This window comes from Trichosurus vulpecula, chromosome 6 (assembly GCF_011100635.1).
Source record: "Trichosurus vulpecula isolate mTriVul1 chromosome 6, mTriVul1.pri, whole genome shotgun sequence".
In the NCBI taxonomy this organism is placed as follows: Eukaryota; Metazoa; Chordata; class Mammalia; order Diprotodontia; family Phalangeridae; genus Trichosurus; species Trichosurus vulpecula.
The window spans coordinates 159,243,937-159,265,520 of record NC_050578.1 but is presented as its reverse complement, the minus strand read 5'-3'; the positions used below and the strand labels follow the sequence as shown (position 1 = coordinate 159,265,520).

At 35.6% G+C, this 21,584-nt stretch overlaps 1 protein-coding gene across 2 annotated transcripts in view; it reads left to right on the top strand.

The window, feature by feature from the left end:
- The window catches only part of SLAIN2 (SLAIN motif family member 2), a 75,278-nt gene that overhangs the window by 44,319 nt on the left and 9,375 nt on the right, over window positions 1-21,584 (top strand). Inside the window, exons 4-7 of one of the 2 annotated variants that reach the window (XM_036763090.1) lie at window positions 3,918-4,079; window positions 6,098-6,457; window positions 6,760-6,897; window positions 17,375-17,452. In XM_036763090.1, the coding sequence (XP_036618985.1) occupies window positions 3,918-4,079; window positions 6,098-6,457; window positions 6,760-6,897; window positions 17,375-17,452 (738 nt within the window). The remainder of the gene's footprint in view (window positions 1-3,917; window positions 4,080-6,097; window positions 6,458-6,759; window positions 6,898-17,374; window positions 17,453-21,584) is intronic. The other variant, XM_036763091.1, reaches the window with a different exon arrangement.

Here is a 21,584-nt window from a genome sequence, read left to right as displayed (position 1 = left end):
TAGCTTCTTTTCCTACAGAAATCAAGAGAGATTAAGAAAAAACCCTGGAATTTTAGTGACTACCTATCCAGTGGTCAGTGGAAGCTAATTCTGAGGAATTCCTTACTCATGACGCTTAAACTCCTAATTCCTTCCTATTCTTGGAATGCATTCCCTTCTCACCTTGGCCTCAGAATGCCTTTTAACAAAAGTTTTTAAAAATATTTCAATCACATTGTTTTTACTAATACACAGTATTTTTAGTAAGAGTAAAAGGGTTTTTTGAATCCTTTGTTATTTTAAGGGTACCTTTTTTATCTTAGAGATTTCTGATTTCTATTTTTTGCCTTTTTAGGTGCTAGGCATTGTGCTCAGTCCTAGGAATACAAAGATAGACAAAACACAAGTTCTCTTACTGGCTCAGTCTAGTAATATACATTGAGGTTATGTACTCACAAATTTTTGTTTTGTTTTTATTGATAGGGGTTTGTGATTAAATTAAAAGTTTAGAGATTACTTATAAAGAGAACCCCTTTCTAAAAGCTGGAAGTGCTGAATAAACAACTTTCTGACTCTGGGGAACTCTTTCCTTCACCCCCAAATGAACTAAGGGGAATTTTTTAGAGCTCTAGGATATGTTTGTGAAAAGTAGTTTTTTGGGGGGAAAATGTAAGAATCAACCTGTTACAGTAGTAATCATTAAAATGACATGTATTTAGAACTCTTTTAGCCCTGCCCCAGATGTCTTTTTTTATAACCTTCTTGGGAAAGACATTCCCCATTTCCTGTCTTTGCTCTAATTCCCCCAGTCCTCTTTCCCTTCCCACCCTTCCATATATTAGGTCCATTAGTTTCTTCTATTCTGGAATTCAAAATTCATTCATATAATTGTATCAACATTGCCCTGCTTGTATGTATCCTTCTTTTGAACTTCCTTCTGCTCTTATGTATATTTTTCAAATGTTTTATTGGGTATTACTTTCACCACCCCTCCCTACCCAACAATTCCTTCTCCTCAAAAGAAAAGCTTTCCTTTGTAACAATTCACATATTGATTGTGTCTGAAAATATGTCTAATTCCGAACTCATAGTTCATCACTTTTCTGCTAAGAGGTGGGAAGCATGGTTCATCAGTATTCTGAAGTCAGGATTGATTATTGAGTTCTTAAGTCTTTCACTGTTGTTTTCCTTTATTATGCTATGGTCATTGTATAAATCTCCTTAGTCCACTCCCTTTACTCTGCATCAGTTCACGTCTTCATAGTTTTACCTGAATCTGTACCTTTGGTAATATCTTATAGTACAGTAGTATTTCATTAAATTCACATACCATGTTTAGCCTGTCCCCATTACATTATTTAGCTTTCCCCCATTTGATGGGCACTCATTGTTTCCAGTTATAGTCCCTTTCTTAGTGTAATTCTGATTGCTTTCCACAATAGTTGGACCAAATCATGGTTTTGATGATAATGATTCCTGTCTTTCTGTAGCCCTCATGATTTTGATGAAATCTTAATGTTGCAATTATTTCTTCTTTTTTTTGTATGTTCATGATAAATAGAATCAAAAGCCATAGGTTCAAATTCCCTAACTTCAATGATCTTTATGCGAGACCGTGCTGTCTTACAGTCAAGATTGGTCATTACAAAGGTCAGAGCTCTTCACAGCTACTTTTCTGTATGACTCACCTCTTGTTGAGAATCTCATTTTAATCCTAGTATTAGTAATAATATTATAGTAGCTATTCTTAGTTTGACCTCACTGTCGTCCTGGTGGCTCAGATGTGGAAGTATGTGCTGCAGCTCTCGAGGCAATCATGATCATCTGCATTATTACCAGATAAGTCAATTTTATCTCTTGGGAAAGAGCTGTCATCCTTAGGAACTTTTGATTTCCTTTCTCTGTACCATTGTTTGATTATCTGATTCTCAGTAGAATTAGAAAAACCTGGAAAGCCCCTTGCTAGAATCTACTCAAAGATGTATGAGGAGATGGAATAGCGTGAAATACCATACAAATGTGAGGATGGTTGACATGTTGAGACTAGACTATGTAACAGTCTAGTGTCTGTGATGATACATCTGGGGAAACAATCTAACTCGTTGGTAACTAGGTTACAGAGAGGACGACACTGGAGTAGAAAACTGGAATTCTGGGTTCTGTTTGTTATATTCAACCTTTAGCAAAATACTTTTCTTTAAATTGTAGCTTTTTAGCAGCTCATACCCTGAGCAAAACAGCAATAGAGATTGTGGAAGGGTTGTTAGATTATAGACACACTTGCATTGTTGGTGGATCTGTGAATTGATACAATGGAATTATTATGTAAATAAAGTGAGTAAAATGTTCATACCCTTTGGCTCAGAGATTCTGCTTCTGTGCTTATGCCCCAAGGAAGTAATTGATAAGGAGAAAGTATCCACATACACCAAAATATTTATAATAGCACTTTTTAAAAAGTTTTGTTTTTTCCAATTACATGTAAAGACATTTTTAACATTTTTAAAAAATTTAGAGTTCCAAATTTTTCCCCCTCCCCTCCACTGCCTGCTCCCTAAAATGGTAAGCAATTTGATGTAGGTTATATATTTGCGATCATGTAAGACATTTACTTAATAGTCACGTTGTGAAAGAAGAAACAGACCAAAAGGAAAAACCATGAAATAAAAAGTGAAAATATTATGTTTTGATCTGCATTCAGACTCCACCAGTTCTTTCTCTGGATGTGGCTAGCATTTTTCCATCATGAGCCATTTGGAATTGTCTTGGATCATTGTATTGCTAAGAAGAGCTAAGTTATTCATTATTATACAGTGTTGCTGTCACTGTGTATAATGTTCTCCTGGTTCTGCTCTTCTGCATCAGTTCATGTAAGTTTCCAGGTTTTTCTGAAACCATCTTGCTCATCATTTCTTATAGCACAATAGTATTCTACAATATTCATATATCACACGTTGGTCAGCCATTCCCCAGTTGATGGGCATCCCCTCAATTTCTTGTTTTTTTGCTACCGCAATAAAAGCTGTATAGCAGCACTTATTTATCATAGCAAAGAGTTGGAAATATAGTAGATACCCACTGATTGGGGACAGCTAAACAAATTGTGGTACATGAATATAATAGAATATTACTGTACTGTAAGGAATGATAAATGTGAGTACAGAGAAACTTGGGAAGGTCTACATGGGAGAGTCAAGAAAACAATGTTAAAACAATGACTACAGCCACACACATACATACAACATAAAAGTCAAAGTAAGTGTAAAAAATACTGTGAAGTTCAAGCACTATTCAAATGAGGAGACATGAGAAGACACCCCCAAAGCACCTCCTTTGTGGAAGTAGGAGTTCCACAGACACATTATATGTCACATTGCACATGTTTTCAGATATTGATCAGCTTGTGGTGATTTTTTTTGCTCTTTTTTTCTTTTTTAGGCTCTTAAAAATACTATTTGTTATATGGTATGGCTCTCTGGCAGAGGTAGGGGAGAGGTGCTGGGAAAAAGTTTTTAAAAAGACATAAAAACTGAATTTAAAAATTAATAGTTTTTTCTAAAAATGAAGTGTTTATTATGAATTGATAATAATTATTACCTCATTTTTTTAAAAGATGGTACTAAATCTCACACACACACACACACACACACACACACACACACACACACCCCTTACAGGCATACACAAAGAAGCAATATTGTCTGACTGTCTAATTTGTGAAATTGCAGGATTGCTTCCTTTTTTGTGCCATATAAAGGTATTTACCTCAGTTTTGTTTTAATAAAGTCAGCTTGAAAAGTTTTTAAATGTGGGACAAAAAATAACTTTCCTTATCAACAGAGTAAACATAAACTGTATCAAAGATGGATCCCGTGGAAAATTATTAGTGTTTATTAGTTGTTGTTTCACAAAATTTTAATTTTAAAAATTGTTTTTAGGTAATTTTAAATGTTCTACAGATAAAAATCCTCCACTCAGTCCCCAGTCTTCTGTAGATAGTGAGCTAAGTGCTTCAGAATTGGATGAAGACTCAATTGGATCGAATTATAAGCTAAATGATGTAACAGATGTGCAAATTCTAGCTCGGATGCAAGAGGAAAGTAAGTATTTCCCTTTTGAAAATTTAGATTTTTTTTTTAATATCACATGATTTTCTAGGGAGTATTAAGTATAGATAAAAGCACCATGAAAAATAGCATTTAGAGGAGAGTTTTAAAATTGACTTTCACAAACTTTTTTTTTTTAAAGCAAATACTTACACATGGCTTTGTGTGCCTGTTTTTAGGGTACAGGCTTCTCAGATAAGGGATGGAGTGGGGCATTGTTACGAGGGAGACATGAGAAGACTATATTGTGTTCTGGTTTTTATGAGTCCATATACTATATCTTAACCTTCAATGAAATTTAATATGGCTTACCTTAGGCTCTCTTCAGATTACAGAAGGTTTATTATTAGTTGACCTGTTACATTTCTTACTAGTTAAGAAAAATAAAAGAAATAAGAGGTAACATGGCAGAAGTGGTTTGGAGATAGAAGACCACATTTACTGTCTATATGATGTACCAGTCACGTAATCTCTCTAATCTCATCTGTAAAATGGGAATAAGAAAAGCAACTACCTCAGAGTTGTTGTAAGGATCAATGAAATAATATATAGAATGTTCTGGAAACCTTTAAGTACTATATAAATGCTAGCTATTATAGATTTTCCTTTTAGGGTGGATTGATCCATTTTATTTTTTTGTGAACCTAGATTTTTGTCTGCATTCCAAACTCTTGTAAGGTACCAGAAGTAGAGAGATTCACAATACTTCAGAATAACCAAGAAGCAGCAGTTATCCTTCAGTTGGTCTTCCCTTGTCTCAAACCCTGTTAAAAAAAAAAACCTGACAAAAACACAACTCTTCTGAACCATCCATCACAACCATAAATGCAAATCTAGTAATGCTTGGAGGATAAGGAGCAAAGGGATATATAGGTAGTACTACCTTGAAAAGGACAGTTTATTTCTCATTTTCTTTTCTTCTCTACTTGATTGCATAGAAACAAAACTGGAAAAGTTCTTACTAATTTTCCAGATGAGAAACAGGATAGAAATGTTGAGTGACTTGATCCAAGGTCACATAGCTATTTAATAGCGCCAGGCCTAGAAAATGTCTCTTGATCCTAGTTCTTTTTTTAAAACAATATGATATCATGAGATATGTTAATAGGAAAAAAAAAAGATATGCAGTTTTCATTAAACTTAATGACTACTGTGCCCTGCTCAGTGTAGTGTAATATGGTAGTGTCTTGAAGTTTCACAGGTGGTTACATGAAGAAAAAGCTAAATGCAGCTTAAGAGCCATGATCTAATTATTATTTCTCTCCTGGGCTCTTTTTATTTACTAATTGCTAATGAATTCAGAAATGTAATTTATCATTAAATCTGAGGGGGAGATGGGAAATTAGTCCTAGACAGGTTAAATGTGATTTAAAGCAAAATATACTTACCAAACCATTTATTACCATAACCAAAAAAAAATGGTTTCCTCAAGGTTCACTATGGGACATGACTTATCCACATTGACTTAACTACTGTTCAGAAAGAGTCTATGAGCATGTTTCTGTGCATCCTTGATTGAATCCATGTTAAGTTCCTTTGCCATAGTGCATATCATAATCTGTTTTTGCTTTCTCTTTTGGTAGGATTTTTAACTGTGATTTTCCATAAATCCTCCATTGGGAATCTATTCAATGTTTTCATTATACCTTTACTTCTTTAAGGTGTGGGGAGGTAAAACTTTGACATATACCTTTATATGTGTCTTATAAGGAGAAAGCTCAAGTGTTGAAATGGAGTGTTTGTTCCTTGAGTTTCTCCTTGCACAACATAATACAAGAATTTTCCATCAATATTTTTTTGATGTACTATCATTCCAAATTGTGAGACTACTGTCTTTTGGATTGAGGGGTTTAATTTATGATTCTACCTTGGCAAATTAATCTTAAATTAGTTTTTAGAAAGATCTTCAATATGGGCAGCTAGTTTGGGCATTTATTCTTGTGGGTAGTTATGTTAGGCATTTATTTATTCTGTTATAAATTAAGTAGAAAATAACATTTTCTTTGTGCCAGGTCTCCGACAAGAATATGCAGCCACTACTTCTCGGCGCAGTTCTGGTTCATCTTGTAATTCTACAAGACGGGGTACATTTAGTGATCAGGAACTTGATGCTCAAAGTTTAGATGATGAAGATGACAATATGCATCATGCAGTATACCCTGCTGTTAACAGGTTTTCCCCATCACCACGCAACTCACCACGGCCTTCACCCAAACAATCACCCAGAAATTCTCCTCGTTCACGATCTCCTGCTCGGGGAATGGAATACAGTAGAGTGTCCCCACAGCCTATGATAAGCCGCTTACAGCAACCTCGCCTATCTCTTCAAGGCCATCCTACAGATTTACAAACAAACAATGTTAAAAATGAAGGTAAAGCATAATTTTCCTTAACTAATATTTTAGAATGTATTTTTTTTTTTGCTATGTTAGTATTTTTAAAAAATTAAGCTTTCGACAGTTTGAAAGTATTCCAACACAAGTGTTACGCTTTTTGAGGACATTTGGGGGAAATGCAGTAAAACTTTAGATGAAACTAAAGAAATAGTTCTTTGCTACAGAGCTCCCCTGTTATACGCATTCTAAGTTTAAACAGCATGAATTTTCAAGTATGCCAATATTTTAATTCTTTCTGCAGCAGAGAGAATATTTTCATTTTTAATTTGTTGATGCAGAAAAACTAAGGCGTAGTCTTCCAAACCTGTCCCGGACCTCTAATGCTCAAGTTGACTCTGTGAAAAGCAGCAGAAGTGACTCAAATTTTCAAGTGCCAAATGGAGGAATACCTCGAATTCAGTCTCAAGCATCAGCCAGTAAGTATGACAGCTCTAGGAAAATAATTTGTTATTTATCAGAAAATTAAAATATACTAATTGTTAAAAAGTTTTAAATTAGAGAATCTGTTTTGATCCAACATGTTCATGAGTGGAAAAGAAGGAATGCCATTATTTTGACTGGAAAAAAGCAAATATAGCTTCTTGCTAATGAGTGGAAGGCATTTTTCCATTAAGGAATCAGAAAGCACATTATAGAAAATAGTACTCTGGGTAACGATCTTTATTTTCCTTGGAAATCTTCAACTGGAAGATTACTAAAGTTTTTTTTAATGGCCACCATTTTTATAAATGTTTTGTAATCAAAATGCACAATTCCACCATTCCAATATGAAAATTCATGGTTTTTTCTTTCTGGAAAAAAAACCAAAGTAAATGAAGAATATAGTTTAAAATCTAGCAAGCTCTTTCCTAATTTTAGCCATGCAGGCATTTTTTTGTTTCATTACTTCTTGAACCTTTATTTTGATTATTTGGCACATTGTAATGAATCATTGAATCAATTATAGAATCTTAGGACCAGAAAGGTACCTCAAATTGTCATGTTCAACCTTTTTATTTTACTGAGGCTCTGACCTACTAATTGTCAAAAGTTACTGTTACTTATTCCATTTATTTATTTATTCTTTTAATATCTGCTTTTCAAAGAGTTACAACGTACTTTAAATCCATGCTTTGATATTGCAGCTTGATTTTTAAGTTATTTTCATTCTCCTCAGATTTTTACCCTGTCGTTCTTTAGGAAAAGACCAAAATTCTTGTTTTTGGTTTGGAAAAGATATTGATAATAAATTTGGACTGCAAAATAAGGGCATGGATTTTGTAATTATTGAAGGAAGGGAATTTTATATACAAATGATTTCTGTGATAAAAGTAGAATAGACCATTTCCAGAGTTAATGGGTTTTCTCAGACTTAATGACACTTTATCAGGTGTATCATAGGATAAATTCTTCTGTGGTGGCTGAGGTTCCTTACTAGTCTGAGATTCTGTGAGCAATAGGCAGGGCACAAATCTCTTTCTAATATTTTTAAAACACCCAAGTTCAGAGAAAACAAAAAATTCAAATATTTTTATTGAATTTGCTTTGTTCTTTTGCATGATATTGTAATGCAAACCATGTAATAAATATTGATATTACAATGTTTTACAAAATAATTTGGACAGAAAAACAGGATTACTAATGTAACTTTTTAAATTAAGAGAAGAGTGAGGATTTGCATTTATGTGTTTGTAGTACTGTGTTCAGTAACCAAAAAAGGATACTTGAAACAAAAAACAAAAAGGGGTATTTCAAATTTATGCCTGACAATTTATGCCTTTTTGAAAGGTTTGTTAAAACCTAATTTATTATTGAACATGTATCCTAATTCATTATTGAACAGGAAAGACTGAATAATACAAAAGATTAGTAAAGATTACCTATGTTACAGTCACCTCTTGATTAGCTATACCTTGAGCAGTCACAATGATACTCTGTTCTCTTATTCAATAAATATCTATTTGAGTGATTGTTGTATGTAAGACATAGCTAAACTCTAATCAAAATAAGGATACTTCATAAGTGATTTTATTTGTTTTTTGAAGGAGTTTTAACTGTTATTTGAATTATACACACATACATCTAGAACTTCCATATTTTTATCCCGGAGTTCACACTCCATTAAAAATGGAGCTAATTTAAAAATGTTTTAGGGCTGCTTTTCAGACAGATAAGAGGCCATCATCAGGAATTGAATACTGACCTAAATGGGCCACTTTTCTAAATCAGTGATATTTTTTTCACCATTTTTCTTATTTTTAAAAAAATTGTGGCCTTTTGAGTGATTTTTCATCATCCTGGTGATTTTCATACTTCCTGAAAATGAAAAATAGCCAGTGACAAAAAAGTATGCAGTTTGGAAATTCATAAGTTTTAAAATTTCAGGAGCACAGAAGCTTCATTATGTTATGATACCAAACACTGGCCTGATCTTTTACTTGAGAAGTTGTTTTGCCCTATATAGCATGGCAGGGTTATCTGCTTTACCGTAATTTCTTACATAAATGTATGTAAAAGACTTTTCCTAGAGAAAATACAAGGGATAAGATTCCAATTTTAGGGAAAAGCATTATTTGCTTTAGTTTTTATTTAATTTCACTTTCACATTTTTATAGAGGTAGAAGGGAGAGAACTTAACTGGCCTGTTCATTGTTTCTGTTTTCAGTAGGACCTAATTGATGTGCTTTTCTTTGGCTACATTGTTAAGCTTTATGCTAAAACAGAAACAAACTCGGCAACTATATTTTTTTTAGTAAGAAATCAATTTGGAGGAAAGCACGTCTAAGTAGTAAGAAACCTAGTGGTACAGATAAACTTTGTTGATTAGAAGAGTAATTGAAAGTGTTAATATTGTTCTTTGTTGGCACATTGACGTTAGAGAAATTTTTTCCGCCCAGAATTTCAGATTTTTGTCATGTTTATATTTTACATAAATAAATAATATCTTAGTACAGTTTTATTACCACTGTATTGTTGGATATAGATTTTTCTATTTTGATGTCATGTGACTTAAATGTTATTGCATTCACAAGGTTTGTTGCTAATTCAAATTATTTCATCAAATGCTAATCCTTTTTTTTTTTTTTTTTTTTTGCATAAACAGCTGTAATCGCTAGCATAATAGATGCTGCTTTTGTTTTCTTTTATTTTTACTTTTGGCTCTTGAGTGGTAAAGCTTTGGCTCTTATCTTCTGGGCTGCATGAGCCTGATTTTGCAAGGATGCTATCATTTCTATCTAAGGAACCACTTCTTTGCCTTGTAACTATGCTGTGCCATTCCACTAATTTTATATGCTCAATTTGCTGTGGCTGCAATATGGTGGATGTTGGCATTCAAATCTGAGTGGAACACAAGCTTCAATGTTATATTTAATTTTTAAAAACTATTAATCTTAGGCATTTTTTTGGAGGGGGGGTAGGCAGGGCAGTTGGGGTTAAGTGACTTGCCCAAGGTCACACAGCTAGTACATGTGTCAAGTGTCTGAGGTCACATTTGAACTCAGGTCCTCCTGACTCCAGGGCCAATGCTCTACTCACTGCACCACCTAGCTGCCCCCAGGCTTTTTTTTAAAAATACTTTAAAGTACAACTGGAAAAGGTAAACAGCTTTTAGAAAGCAAAATAGATTAGAGGAATATGGAGTACTATAAAGTGTGGTATGTGTATGAGCTTCCATAATTCTTCCAATTCGAGGAAGGTATCTTTGAGTAGGGGTAGTAAATCAAGTGTCTTGCTTCTAATTCCTTATTAACCACTTAGTTATAAGAAAAATAGGCTGTAATTTTCCACACAAAAGAAGGGAAAAGGCTGGCCACTGTGGCAGGGCAGATTTGAATGAAAATAGAGAAAGTTCACCTTCCAAAAAATATGTAGGAATTTTCTAGTAAGAAAGCAAAGGAGAAAAAGGTAAAATGATGAGGGGCTAAATAAAAGATTTTGTGTGCTGAATGATAAAGTTTATTTGTAAAATTCCCCATCCTACACGGCTAGATGTCCTGACAAACTCCTTGTGTGGTAGACTTTATATTGGAGTTGTATGATGGGGCCAAACTATCAAATAAACCATGAACGAATTATTTAGTGAAATATTTTATCTGAGTTTAAAAAAATTATCAGCGTAGTGCTTAACCATTTAATTGAAACTCTTTTCCTCACAGCATATACTGTGTTCCATAAAATAGATACCCATGAACATGTTTGGTCAAGAAACCCTATTGTGGAGCCCAGCCTGATCAGAGATTTGCCTATATCTTTTATGTTTACCCCTTGGGTTTTGTGCTGGGCTCATTTGGATGAATCCCATATAATGTTCTCAGACCAAGAATGAAGCCATTAGTTAATCAACAACTATATCTTCTAAGCCCTAATTTTAAAAAAATGTATTAAAAAATTTTTATTTTAAAAAATGTATTAAAAAAATTTTATCAGTGTGGATAGGCTGGTGAGTTTCTGTGGTCAAAAGGCATTACCTGGTGGCTAACATTGTGATGATTCTTTGTGCAGTTAGTGGGCGGATCCTTGGATAATAGGGATAACAGGTGGACTTGCACTAAAACCTAAAATAATGTAATTAACAAATTTTTTATATTGCAAAAACCCATCAGAAACATTGAATATTGCTCTCTCATTTAAACAAAATTATATTTAAGCAAAAGTTTATAATATAGTTATAACATGTGGGTTATTTTTATTTCTCAATAATCAGCAAGATCATAGGAGCAAGCAGGTACAAAAGAAATACATTATTGAACCTGATTTACCCATGAACTGTTTTGGTTGAAAAAAATTTATAACTTGGACCTAGATCCCAGAAAAGACTAAGATTTTCTTCAGTTTGTTATATAAACTAGAGCTCTGAATAGAATAGGAGTGTGAAGAAGTGCTAGAAACAGAGACAGCTCCACAGATCAAGGAGATAGTACTAATCATAGAGAAATCATGCCAGACTAAACTCATTTCCTCTTTTGATGGAGTTTCAAGACAAGCAGACTTGGACATGCTGCAGATAAAACAGCCTACCTAGGCTTTAGTGAAGCATTCATTGACATTTCCCATGCTTTTCAAGATGGTATGCTTATATTTGCAGATGACAAATCTAGGAGGAATTACTAGTACACTGGATGGCGAAATCCTAAAAGAACCCCATGGGCTAGCAAGAACATTGGGCTCAGTCCAATTGTATGTAATTTAATAGGAATGAATACAAAATTTTTTTATACACACACACACACACAAAGTGGAAGAGGTTTTATTACACAGTGTGGTCAAAAAAGGATTTAAGCGTTCGACAGATATGGCAGTCTTGAAAGCTGATTTGACTTTTGGCTGTATAAAGAAAAAGATGGTTTCCAGTTTTGCAGTAAGGGTGATAAGTCCACTGTACTTTGCCCTGGTACCACATTTTAGAAGGGACACTGAAGCAAATAGATGAAGGAAAGCAGGATTATGAAGGTCTTTGATCATGCTACATCGGGAACATTTTAAGGAACTAGGGATTTTAGCTTGGAAAACTACTAGACTTAGAAGGGACATGGATATAACTATCTTGAAATACTGTCTTATGGAAGAGGATAGATTGATTTTGCTTGAGTTTCAAACAAATGAATAAAATATTGGGCTGAAGTGGAATGAGTTGTAGTGGGTTTCTTCTTGAAGTAATGGCTGAATGATTATTTGTTGGGTATGTTATAATTACAGTTCATATATGAGTAGGTTTAGATTGCCTCTCACATTCTGTAAAGGGATGCTAACTGGAGGAGTTCAGACCCTCTCCATTACTGTTTCAGCTTCCTATTCACTAGTTGGGTTTGGTTTTGGTAGGTTCCAGGAAAACAATCCCTTTCTTTCTGTTTGTCTTCACTTTTTGCTTACAACCAAGATTTCTTACCTTCTCTGTCTTATAGGCTATAGAAAAATGTAATATGACAACTTCTCTCCTACCCTCTGATACTTAAAAGTAAAATAAAAAACATATAGCTCTTTCTAGATTCTTAAATTGGTTTTTATCACTTATAGCAAACCTGCTTTAAATTTTTGTGGTGAAAAACAAAGGCTCACATAGCTAATGGTCGGTTCCTTTGGCAATATGAAGAATTCAAGATTTTATCTGGGTTTCACAGGAAACTTTGTAGGATAGACTTAATATCTCAAGGAAGAAGCGAGATCAGGACTAGGGCAGATAACATCTTACTAGCGTTATGAACATAGTTTTCATCTTTTGGTCAAGCCCCCTAAATGCTGTTGAATCCCCAGGGGCCTGCGGAACATAGTTTGAGAACCAATTGGTCACATCCAGTCTCCTGATGAAGTTGAGCAACCTACCTAAGTTCACACAGGGATAGTAGGTAACAACTAGGGTCCAGGCTTAGTCTAGAAAGTAGGTAAGGGGTGCAGATTTACCTGTGGCCTTGGAGTCAAGAAAGACCTAGTGTTTCAGAACCTGTCTTTGATACATGAAAAATTAAAACCCACAGGTGGGCTGCATAAAATCTCACTGCAGGCCGTATTTTGGATAGCCCTGCTCTAAACCATTTTCTCAGTGCTTGTTCTCCTTAATCCCTGTGCAGCTACTGTGGTTCACACTTTCCTCCTTGGTATTTTCTTCTCTCTAGGTTTTTGGGATATCATTCTCTCCTGGTTCTCTTCTTCTCTGACTGACTCCATCTTCAGTTCCTTTGGCTGGATCCTCATCTAGATCACTCTGTCTTTTTTTGGAGGGGGGAAGGCAGAGCAGTTGGGATTAAATGACTTGCCCAAGGTCATACAGCTAGTAAGCGTGTCAAGTGTCTGAGGCGGAATTTGACCGCAGGTCCTCCTGACTCCAGGGCTGGTGCTCTACTCACTGTGCCACCTAGCTGCCCCCAGATCATCCTTTAACCCCAAAAGTGTCCCACTGGGTTCTGTACTGGGTCCTCTAATCCCTTTATACTATTTCACTTGATAATCTTATCAGCTCCCATGAATTTAGTACCTTCTAAGTTGATAATTCTCAAATCTGCCTATCTTACCCCAAGCTTTCTGCTGGCCTCCAGTCCCACAATTTCAAATGCTTTTCACACAGCTATAAGTGGATATCCATTAAGATATCTTAACCTCAGCAGTCCAAAATCAAACTCATTCTCTTTCTCCCGAAACCTTGTCTGCCTCCTAACTTCCTGCTCCTATAGAGGATATCCTTCCAGTCCCTTAGGCTCACAACCTAGGTGTCATCTTTAGTCCTTCGCTGCCATATCCGATCTGTTGCGAAGGCTTGTTGATGTCACCTTTGCATATCTCTCATATCCTCTTCTTCTCTCTGATACTGCCACCACCTTGGTGCAGGCCTTCATCTCACACCTGGACTACTGCAGTGTTGGTGGGTATCTCTGCCAAAAGTCTCCCCATTCTAGTCTAGCCACTATTTTGCTACCAAAGTGATTTTCCTAAAGCTCAGGTCCGACTAGGTCACCTCCCTGTTCAGTAAACTTCAGTGGCTCCCTTTCACCTCCAGTATCAAATATAAAATCCCATGTGGTGTTCAAAGCCCTTCAGTACCAGCCTTCCCTTTCCTCACCTTTCAAAGTCTTTTTCACCTCACAAACTCACATGTGCTCTTAAATCTAGTGACAGTGGCTTCTGTGCTATTCCCAGAACAGGACACTTTAAATTATTGATCAGGATTGGTTTAAAACATTACAATATGGGATTTAGTAACCAGATTGGTGAAGGTGGCTTTCTCTACAAAACTGAAGATAATTTCATAGTGACTGGTCAAAAAAGCGTTTGCCTCAATATCAGGAAAAGTACAAGATAGAAATTGGATACTTAGAAACTTCAAGTACAAATGAGCATTGTGTGTAAAGATAGTACACTTGCTTTTTTGATTGTTGAACTTTTTATAGAACTAGTGAAATGGGAGAATTGATGCAGCTAGTTGATTTACATTTGAAAAGATTGAGTGCACCTTTCAAAGGAGTTGTCCCAGAATTTATTCTAAGGAGTGTTGTCTTTTCCATGTGCTTTGCATTTTGTGAAGTCATGTTCATTGTATGGAAGGTTAGGAGGCCAGTACCTATGTGCCTCAGATGCCCTTCCAAGAAGATAATTGAGCTAATGAGGTTGAGGTGGTGGTGGTAAGAGCAGAAGCTTCTTATGTCTGTTTAGAAATCAAAGAATCATTGAACCATTCCAACAGTTAAATGGTAGCTGAAATCATTCTATACCCCAGATATCGCCAACTGTTACCTGTGGTTTATTGATATGCTAGAAGGCAGCATATTCTGAAACTGATTTAGAACCTAGGAGAGAGCAATAGCATTGTTGAAGTATGTGCTAACCTGGCTGACATTGAAACCACTTTGACTAGCTTTGGAAACAGTTACTTAAAATTTACTCAGCAGTAATGCTTTCCACACTTGGAGTTCCCTACACCAGTGATATCACAGGTCCAGATAAAAACACATTGATGGTGATGATGAGATAATCACCCGACAGTTACACAGTGTTTTTGAAGTCTTTAACATGTAATATTTCATCTGATCTACATAATTACACTCACAAAGTGTGTACTTCAAATATTATTCCCCCATTTCACAGATGCGGAAACCAAGTCAGCTGGTGATTTCCCTCTTAAATAGTAATGTCAGAGGCAGGTCTATTCTGGTTCTATGCCCAGTAGTTTTTCCATAGCATCCCACTGCCTTTGATGCTTTTAGTGCCATTAAATAAATTTAAAATTAGATACATAGGCTTGTCTTCTGTGTCGAAAATGTTAAACTGTAAAGTTTAGAATTGGTATTTGGTTGATTTACCAAATTATAATTCTGCTGAGAAATTATTGAAGTAAAGTAGTGTGTCTAAAACAATACCAAAACTCTAGCTGGATGTAAATCCTAGTTTTTGTTGCCATGTCTTGACTTCTTCCTTATTCCACATCCATGGTGATTAATGTTGTCTGGCTAGATTTTTGTGGCAGATACACAGATATATGATTTTTTTGGGTATTTATTTTTGTTTTATTTTGGTAAGTGCCAATAGAAAGCTTCTTGGTACTGAAGGTGATGTACTGGGTTGCTGAAATGCATAAAAACAACATATTCATATGTTCCTTTAAATTTTACCAAGTGCTTTCCTCACAACAGCCCTATGAGATTAGTAGTGCAGGCATCACCCTCATTTTATACATGAGGAAAGTGAAGATCATAGTAGTTAAGTACTTACTCATAGTCAATACAGCTTAGTAAGCATCTGAACTGGGATCTACACCTAGTTTGCTTGAGGTAAATTCTTTTCATTGTCCTGTGCTGCTTTTATTACTTGGATAGATTTGGAACCAATGGCCTTGTTGAATGGACATTGTGACAACTTTGGAATACTTACTATTGGTTGCAGCATGTCCTAAGCCTGTGGAGGGAACAGGAACCTTGTGGTCCCACTGGTGAGAGGAGTCTTAATATGTTGCAGAGTCATCATTTAGTCTGGGGGGCCCCTTGATTATTTCTTGTATCTTGGTTCTGAGTATTCCATATCATTTAAATAGGAGGAACTCTGATTTAGTTTTGAACTCTTTATTTGATAACCTTTCCTAATATAGAAGTTTGGAACCTCTAGTCAAGATTAGCCTGCATAGCTAAGGGCATAATTTGCAGTAATTTATAACCAGACAGGTTTTGACAGTAGACTTGTTGGATTCTTCAACAAGCACTTAGAAGCATCTGTGTGCATGGGGGAGAACATGAAATGGTTCCTTCCTTCAAGGAGTTTACATTGTTTTGGAGAGACAATATGTGACACATGTATATATGAAATAAATATACACAATAAATGGAAGGTAATTTTTGGGAAGAGTTAGTGGTAGCTGGTGATTTGAGTATAGGATCTACTGTACAGAAGTGGTATTTGAGCTGAACTTTGAAGGGAATGTAGTGCTTCTAAGAGCCTGAGGTGAGTAGGAATTGCATTCCAGGTATGGTGGACAGATTGAGCAAAGGCAGTAAGATGGGAGGTTGTATGAAGATGGTTAGTTTTGTTGGATAGAGGGTCCATGATGGGAAAGAACGTATAATAAGCTTAGAGAAGCAAGATGGAGCCAGATTGTGAAGGGCTTTAGATGCCAAGAGGAGCTTGATTTTTGATCTTGGGGATAATGTGGAACCTATTGAGGAAGGAAATGGTTATACTTGTGCTTTAAAAAGTCAGTCACTTTGGCATCTATATTGAGGAAGATTAGAAGGGGAAGAACCTTGGGCAGGGAAAAAAAATTAGGAAGACATTTTAAGTATTCAAGGAGTACTGTACCAGGGTGCTAGCAGTGAGTCAGAAGAGTAGAGTGGAATGCGAGAAGTATTGTGGAAGTAGAATTAACAACTTTTATGTCTTATGTTTGACTTTCCTGTGACTGAGCCCATCTGTTTGAGAGGTTTTTGTTTTTGACTACAAAAATTCCCAGGTTTTTTTTCCCTTAAGGAAATTTGCCTATATAATTGCTTTGCAAATGATAGGGGTTTGTTTTGTTATTTATTTTTTGCATTAAACAAGCACAGCATTTGTTTTGGGCCACGTATTAATTCTGTATGCTCTTTTTTTCCCTTTTTTTTTGGACTTGGTCTTGTGTTTGTATCTTTGCATTCTGTAGCATGTCTGCTGGTGATTTGTTTTCCCATGGGTGTTTTGCATATTGGTTTTTTCCTGATCCAGAGGAAACTGTTGCTAAAAACCTGCATTTTGCACCTAAGATTCTCAGCTCTTTCCTTTGCATCCTAATTCACCAAGCATCAATTAAAAATCCTTCTGCTTCTAGAATTCTAATAATGCTTCTTCTAGTTTCTGTTCCTTGATAAATTTTCAAGTTTATTTTTGAATTTTCAAGTTTACAGAAGCTATGCACTTTTATCTTGTCCTTCCAGACAAATGTTACAGTTCCTTATTTTTCAACAGCTTCCCAAAGGCTGAAAAATTTGCCTCGTACTTCCCTCAAAGCCAAACAGTTGCTTCAAACTTCATCTACAAAAAGAGGTAACTACAGCCTCTTCCTAAGTTAAAGTTTCAACACATGGTAATTAAATATTACACTTTTTTTACATACTAAGTTCAGTAATAAATATAATAACAAACTACAAATGTTTTGTCAAATAAAAGAATATATTGCAAGATCCATTCTCAGTTAACTGGATAAGGAAGGAGGATTTTTCTACAGAGGTATGTATTGTTGCTACTCGTTGTGATATGTAGCACTTAACATATGGAATTTGGCATTTTCTTTCCCATTGAAAAAACTTAATTTTTCATTTGATGATGGATGTGCCATTAAAAAAATTTTAGAATGAATAATGTGATATTTTTGTACGCTTAGAAGAGTTTAGACTAACTGGGCATATATTTAGAGGGAGAAAAAAGTAAGAATGGGATTAAGGAGGAAGTGAGTAGAAAACAGGAGATTACTGGGGCAGCTAGGTGGCGCAGTGAGTGCAGCACTGGCCCTGGAGTCAGGAGGACTTGAGTTCAAATTTGACCTCAGACATTTGAGACATGTACTAGCTGTGTGACCTTGGGCAAGTCACTTAACCCCAATTGCCCTGCCAAAAAACAGGATATTAACTATCGTCATTTTTGGAAAAACCTTATTCCAAACTTTTTGACTTTCTGAAAGCATTGTGTTTTGATGGAAGTTAGAGACAAGGAATTTCATTCCAGACTGGTAGGAGGAAGTTAGATGTATTGGCCAGCTAAGAAAGACATGTTTTAGGTCTTAAGTTGAAAGGGACTTGAACTAATATTGTCCAAATCATTTTACAGGTATAGAGACAGACTCAGACTTAGCCAAAGTTACGTTAAGTAGTGGAGAAATGATTTGAACTAAGGTCCTTTGACTCCAGATCCACTGAACCTCCTATTAAACTTGCACCACAGCCTGCTTTTAGTGAGAGAGACAGAGAGATGGACGGTGGGAATGGGTGGGAGAGGAGGAGCAAAGAAAAGAGTAGGGTGCTGAGAAAGGACTTCAGGGCAAAGGAAAAGTAGCAGATGCTTCTAAGGTTCAAATTTTGATTGGAAAAGCACTGGGGTAGTAGATGTGGATATGAGATTATTCTCTTATTGCAATATGCTATATAAGAATATTCTAGCAGCATAGAGAGAAAAGTATGGTTTGGGAGCAGTATCCATATAGTACATTGCTTTAAGTTGGGGGTGGGGAGGAAGGCTAAAATCATGAGAGAGAGAGAGAGAGTGTGAGTGTGAGTGTGTGTGTGTGTGTGTGTGTGTGTGTAGTATGAACAATTCTAGTGAGTTCCAGTGAAAAATTGAAACTGCAGAGAAATCTAGGTTTTTAAAAAGACCATTTTACATAGAGTTAAGAAAATTAGGGAAATTGTAAAGAGATTTATAAGAGTCATGGATTTATATTATATTGGAAACTAGGTTTAGGGACTACATTCCTAACTTTTTGAGGGTTATGTTGGTTGATGACAGTGGCTTTCTATACAAAATTACCAATTCTATAGATAGTTTTGGTATGGAATTAACAGTTTTTCTCTCCATCTGCCTTTGGCATAGGAATCTTGATTTTCTAGGAAGTTTTTGCCTTTTGCCTATGTCGTATTGCTCATAAAATTCTTTTGATTTTTTTTTTTTGAAAAGCTGACATCCTCTTGTTCCTCAGACCTTATTTGCCTAGTCATGTTTTTAATATGATCATTAGTAAATGCATATTTAAAAATTCTTTTTTCTAAATGTTCCGATCTTCCCCCCTCTAATGTATTTGGATTACCTTTCATTCCCTCAGATCAAGTAACTGCCCACCCATCTTGCTAATTACATAAGAATATTGACTTCCATAAATTTCCTTTCTATATTTATTTTTTAACCCTATTGACACCCTTCCAAGCAATCTGTAATAGACATGCAAAATTATGTAGAAAACAAAGAAAGATACAAATATAGGATTATTTATTACATTAAACATTACATTGCATTAAAAATAATGATACCCCCAGGGGTCCCTGAACCCACACTTCAAGAATTGCTGATTTAAAGTACTTAAACTCATTCTCATGTTGTCCTAAGTCTTAGTATGCTCCTAAAGGGCAAATTAGTGTCAAGGAAATTTTAAACTTTTGATTATATTATATTTTCATACATATGGTAAAGTTATTTTTTTCTTATGCAGGAAAATTATATTTGGAACATTTATGTATTCAGCATATGACTTCACAAGAAGTCACAGTGATTATGTAATGGTTTTGCAATTTTAAAATTTAGTTTTGATCCTTTACTGCAGGAGCATTTAGTAGAAAAACATTGCTCAACATCTGCTTTTAACTTTCTGTCAACTTGTGGAATAAAAAGCAAATATGGGTGTTGTATAGGAAGAAAACTTTATTCTTTGTACTTTTCCCCTTTGTCAGTAAAATTACGAGTTCCATAAAAAACTTAATAGGCTATGTTACCTTTACCCTCCCTACTCTGTCCCCCAAAACCTTAGAAATTGTGGCATTTAAAAGAAAATAGGTAGGCTTTAGAAGAAAGGGTTATGGGAAACTTCTTCTGGATAGAATTGGGGTTTATCCCCAGAAAGAAGACCTTTCTTCCTTTGTTCTCTCCACTAACCTAGGTACATAGCTCTTGATCTACTATAATGACTTACCTTGACTCTCCTGTAACAGCTATCCCTATCCTATTCTCAAGCTCTTTTCCTTATTCTTCTCTGCTTGAACCTTGCCTTTGGTCAAGATTACAATGGCCAGGCCTGGACTTCAGTGTTTTGTTTTTGTTTTTTTTAGTGGGATGCCCAACTATATGAGGAATGTAGGAGCAGATAGAAGGATGTTTCTAACTTTGTTTTTTTCATAGAAAAATTATTTTCCAGATCCTATTTTCCAGGCACATTGTGGCTTTAGGCTTTGGTGGAATTACCTGCAAACTCAACAAGAAATGGTCCATCTAGCCTTTGCTTGTAGACTTCTAGTGACATAGATACTTCATGAGAAAGCCAGCCCATTCTACTTTTAAGAAGCAAACATATTGGGAATTTTTGTTTGCATCGAGCCAAGATCTCTCTCTTAGCAGTTTAGAGATCATAGATTTAGAGTCAGGAGAGACCTTAGTTCAGATATTTTTAACCTTTTTTGTCATGACATTCTGGGGAAGCCTATAGATTCTCAGAATGTTTTTGAGTAATTGAAGCCAATGCTAAATTTCAAGTTAGAGATTAGCTAAATAAAGACATTATTTTTTTTTTTACCTCTCAAGTTCATGGATCTCCTGAAATCTCTCCCCAGATTGAGAAATAAATTTGTCATCTTTTCCTTTTCTCTCTTCCCTCACCCCCACATTGTCTTGCTTAAGATCACAGTTAGAAATGGCAGAAGCAGCATTCACACTTGGGTCTTCTGACTCCAAATCTAACACATTTCCATGCCATTTATTTCTTTTTTTTTCTTTTTTTTTTCATGCCATTTATTTCAAGAATACATTCTTCCATGGGGAGAGGCTTTTAAATAATTAAAGAAAACTATCCTGAGAAAATTTTAAGTGGTGTCTGACTCTTTGTTGACCCCATTTGTGATTTTCATAGCCATTTCCTTGTCCAGCTTTTACAGATGAGGAAACTGAGGCAAACAGGGTGAAGTGACTTGCCCAGGATCACACAGCTGGTTAGGTGTGCGAGGCCAGATTTGGACTCAGGAAAATTAGTCTTTCTGACTCTAGGCTGAGCACTCCCATCTACTGCACAGCCTAGCTCCCCAGGCTTCTCATGCTCTGTAGCACTTGAATGCAATATTCTAGATTGGTCTTACTAGGTCAGGCAGCATGCCTATATCATATTCTTAATCTGAGATAGTCCTCTCCTTAGCCCATGTGTGAATACTTATTCTTTCTACCATTTCATACTATCTTTAATAAATGAACAAGGGAAAGGGAGGGGAATAAGCATTTACTAAGAACCTACTATGAGCCAGGCACTGTGTTAAGTTGACTTTAACAATAACCTGTGTGGCAGGTGCTATTATTATCCTCATTTTACAGTTGAGGAAACTGAGGCAGATAGCTATTAAAGAGACTTTCCAGGGTCAAACAATTATTAAATGTTTGTGGCTGGATTTGAACTCAGGTCAGGAATTCCTGGTACTCTTCTAGTAGGAAGGAT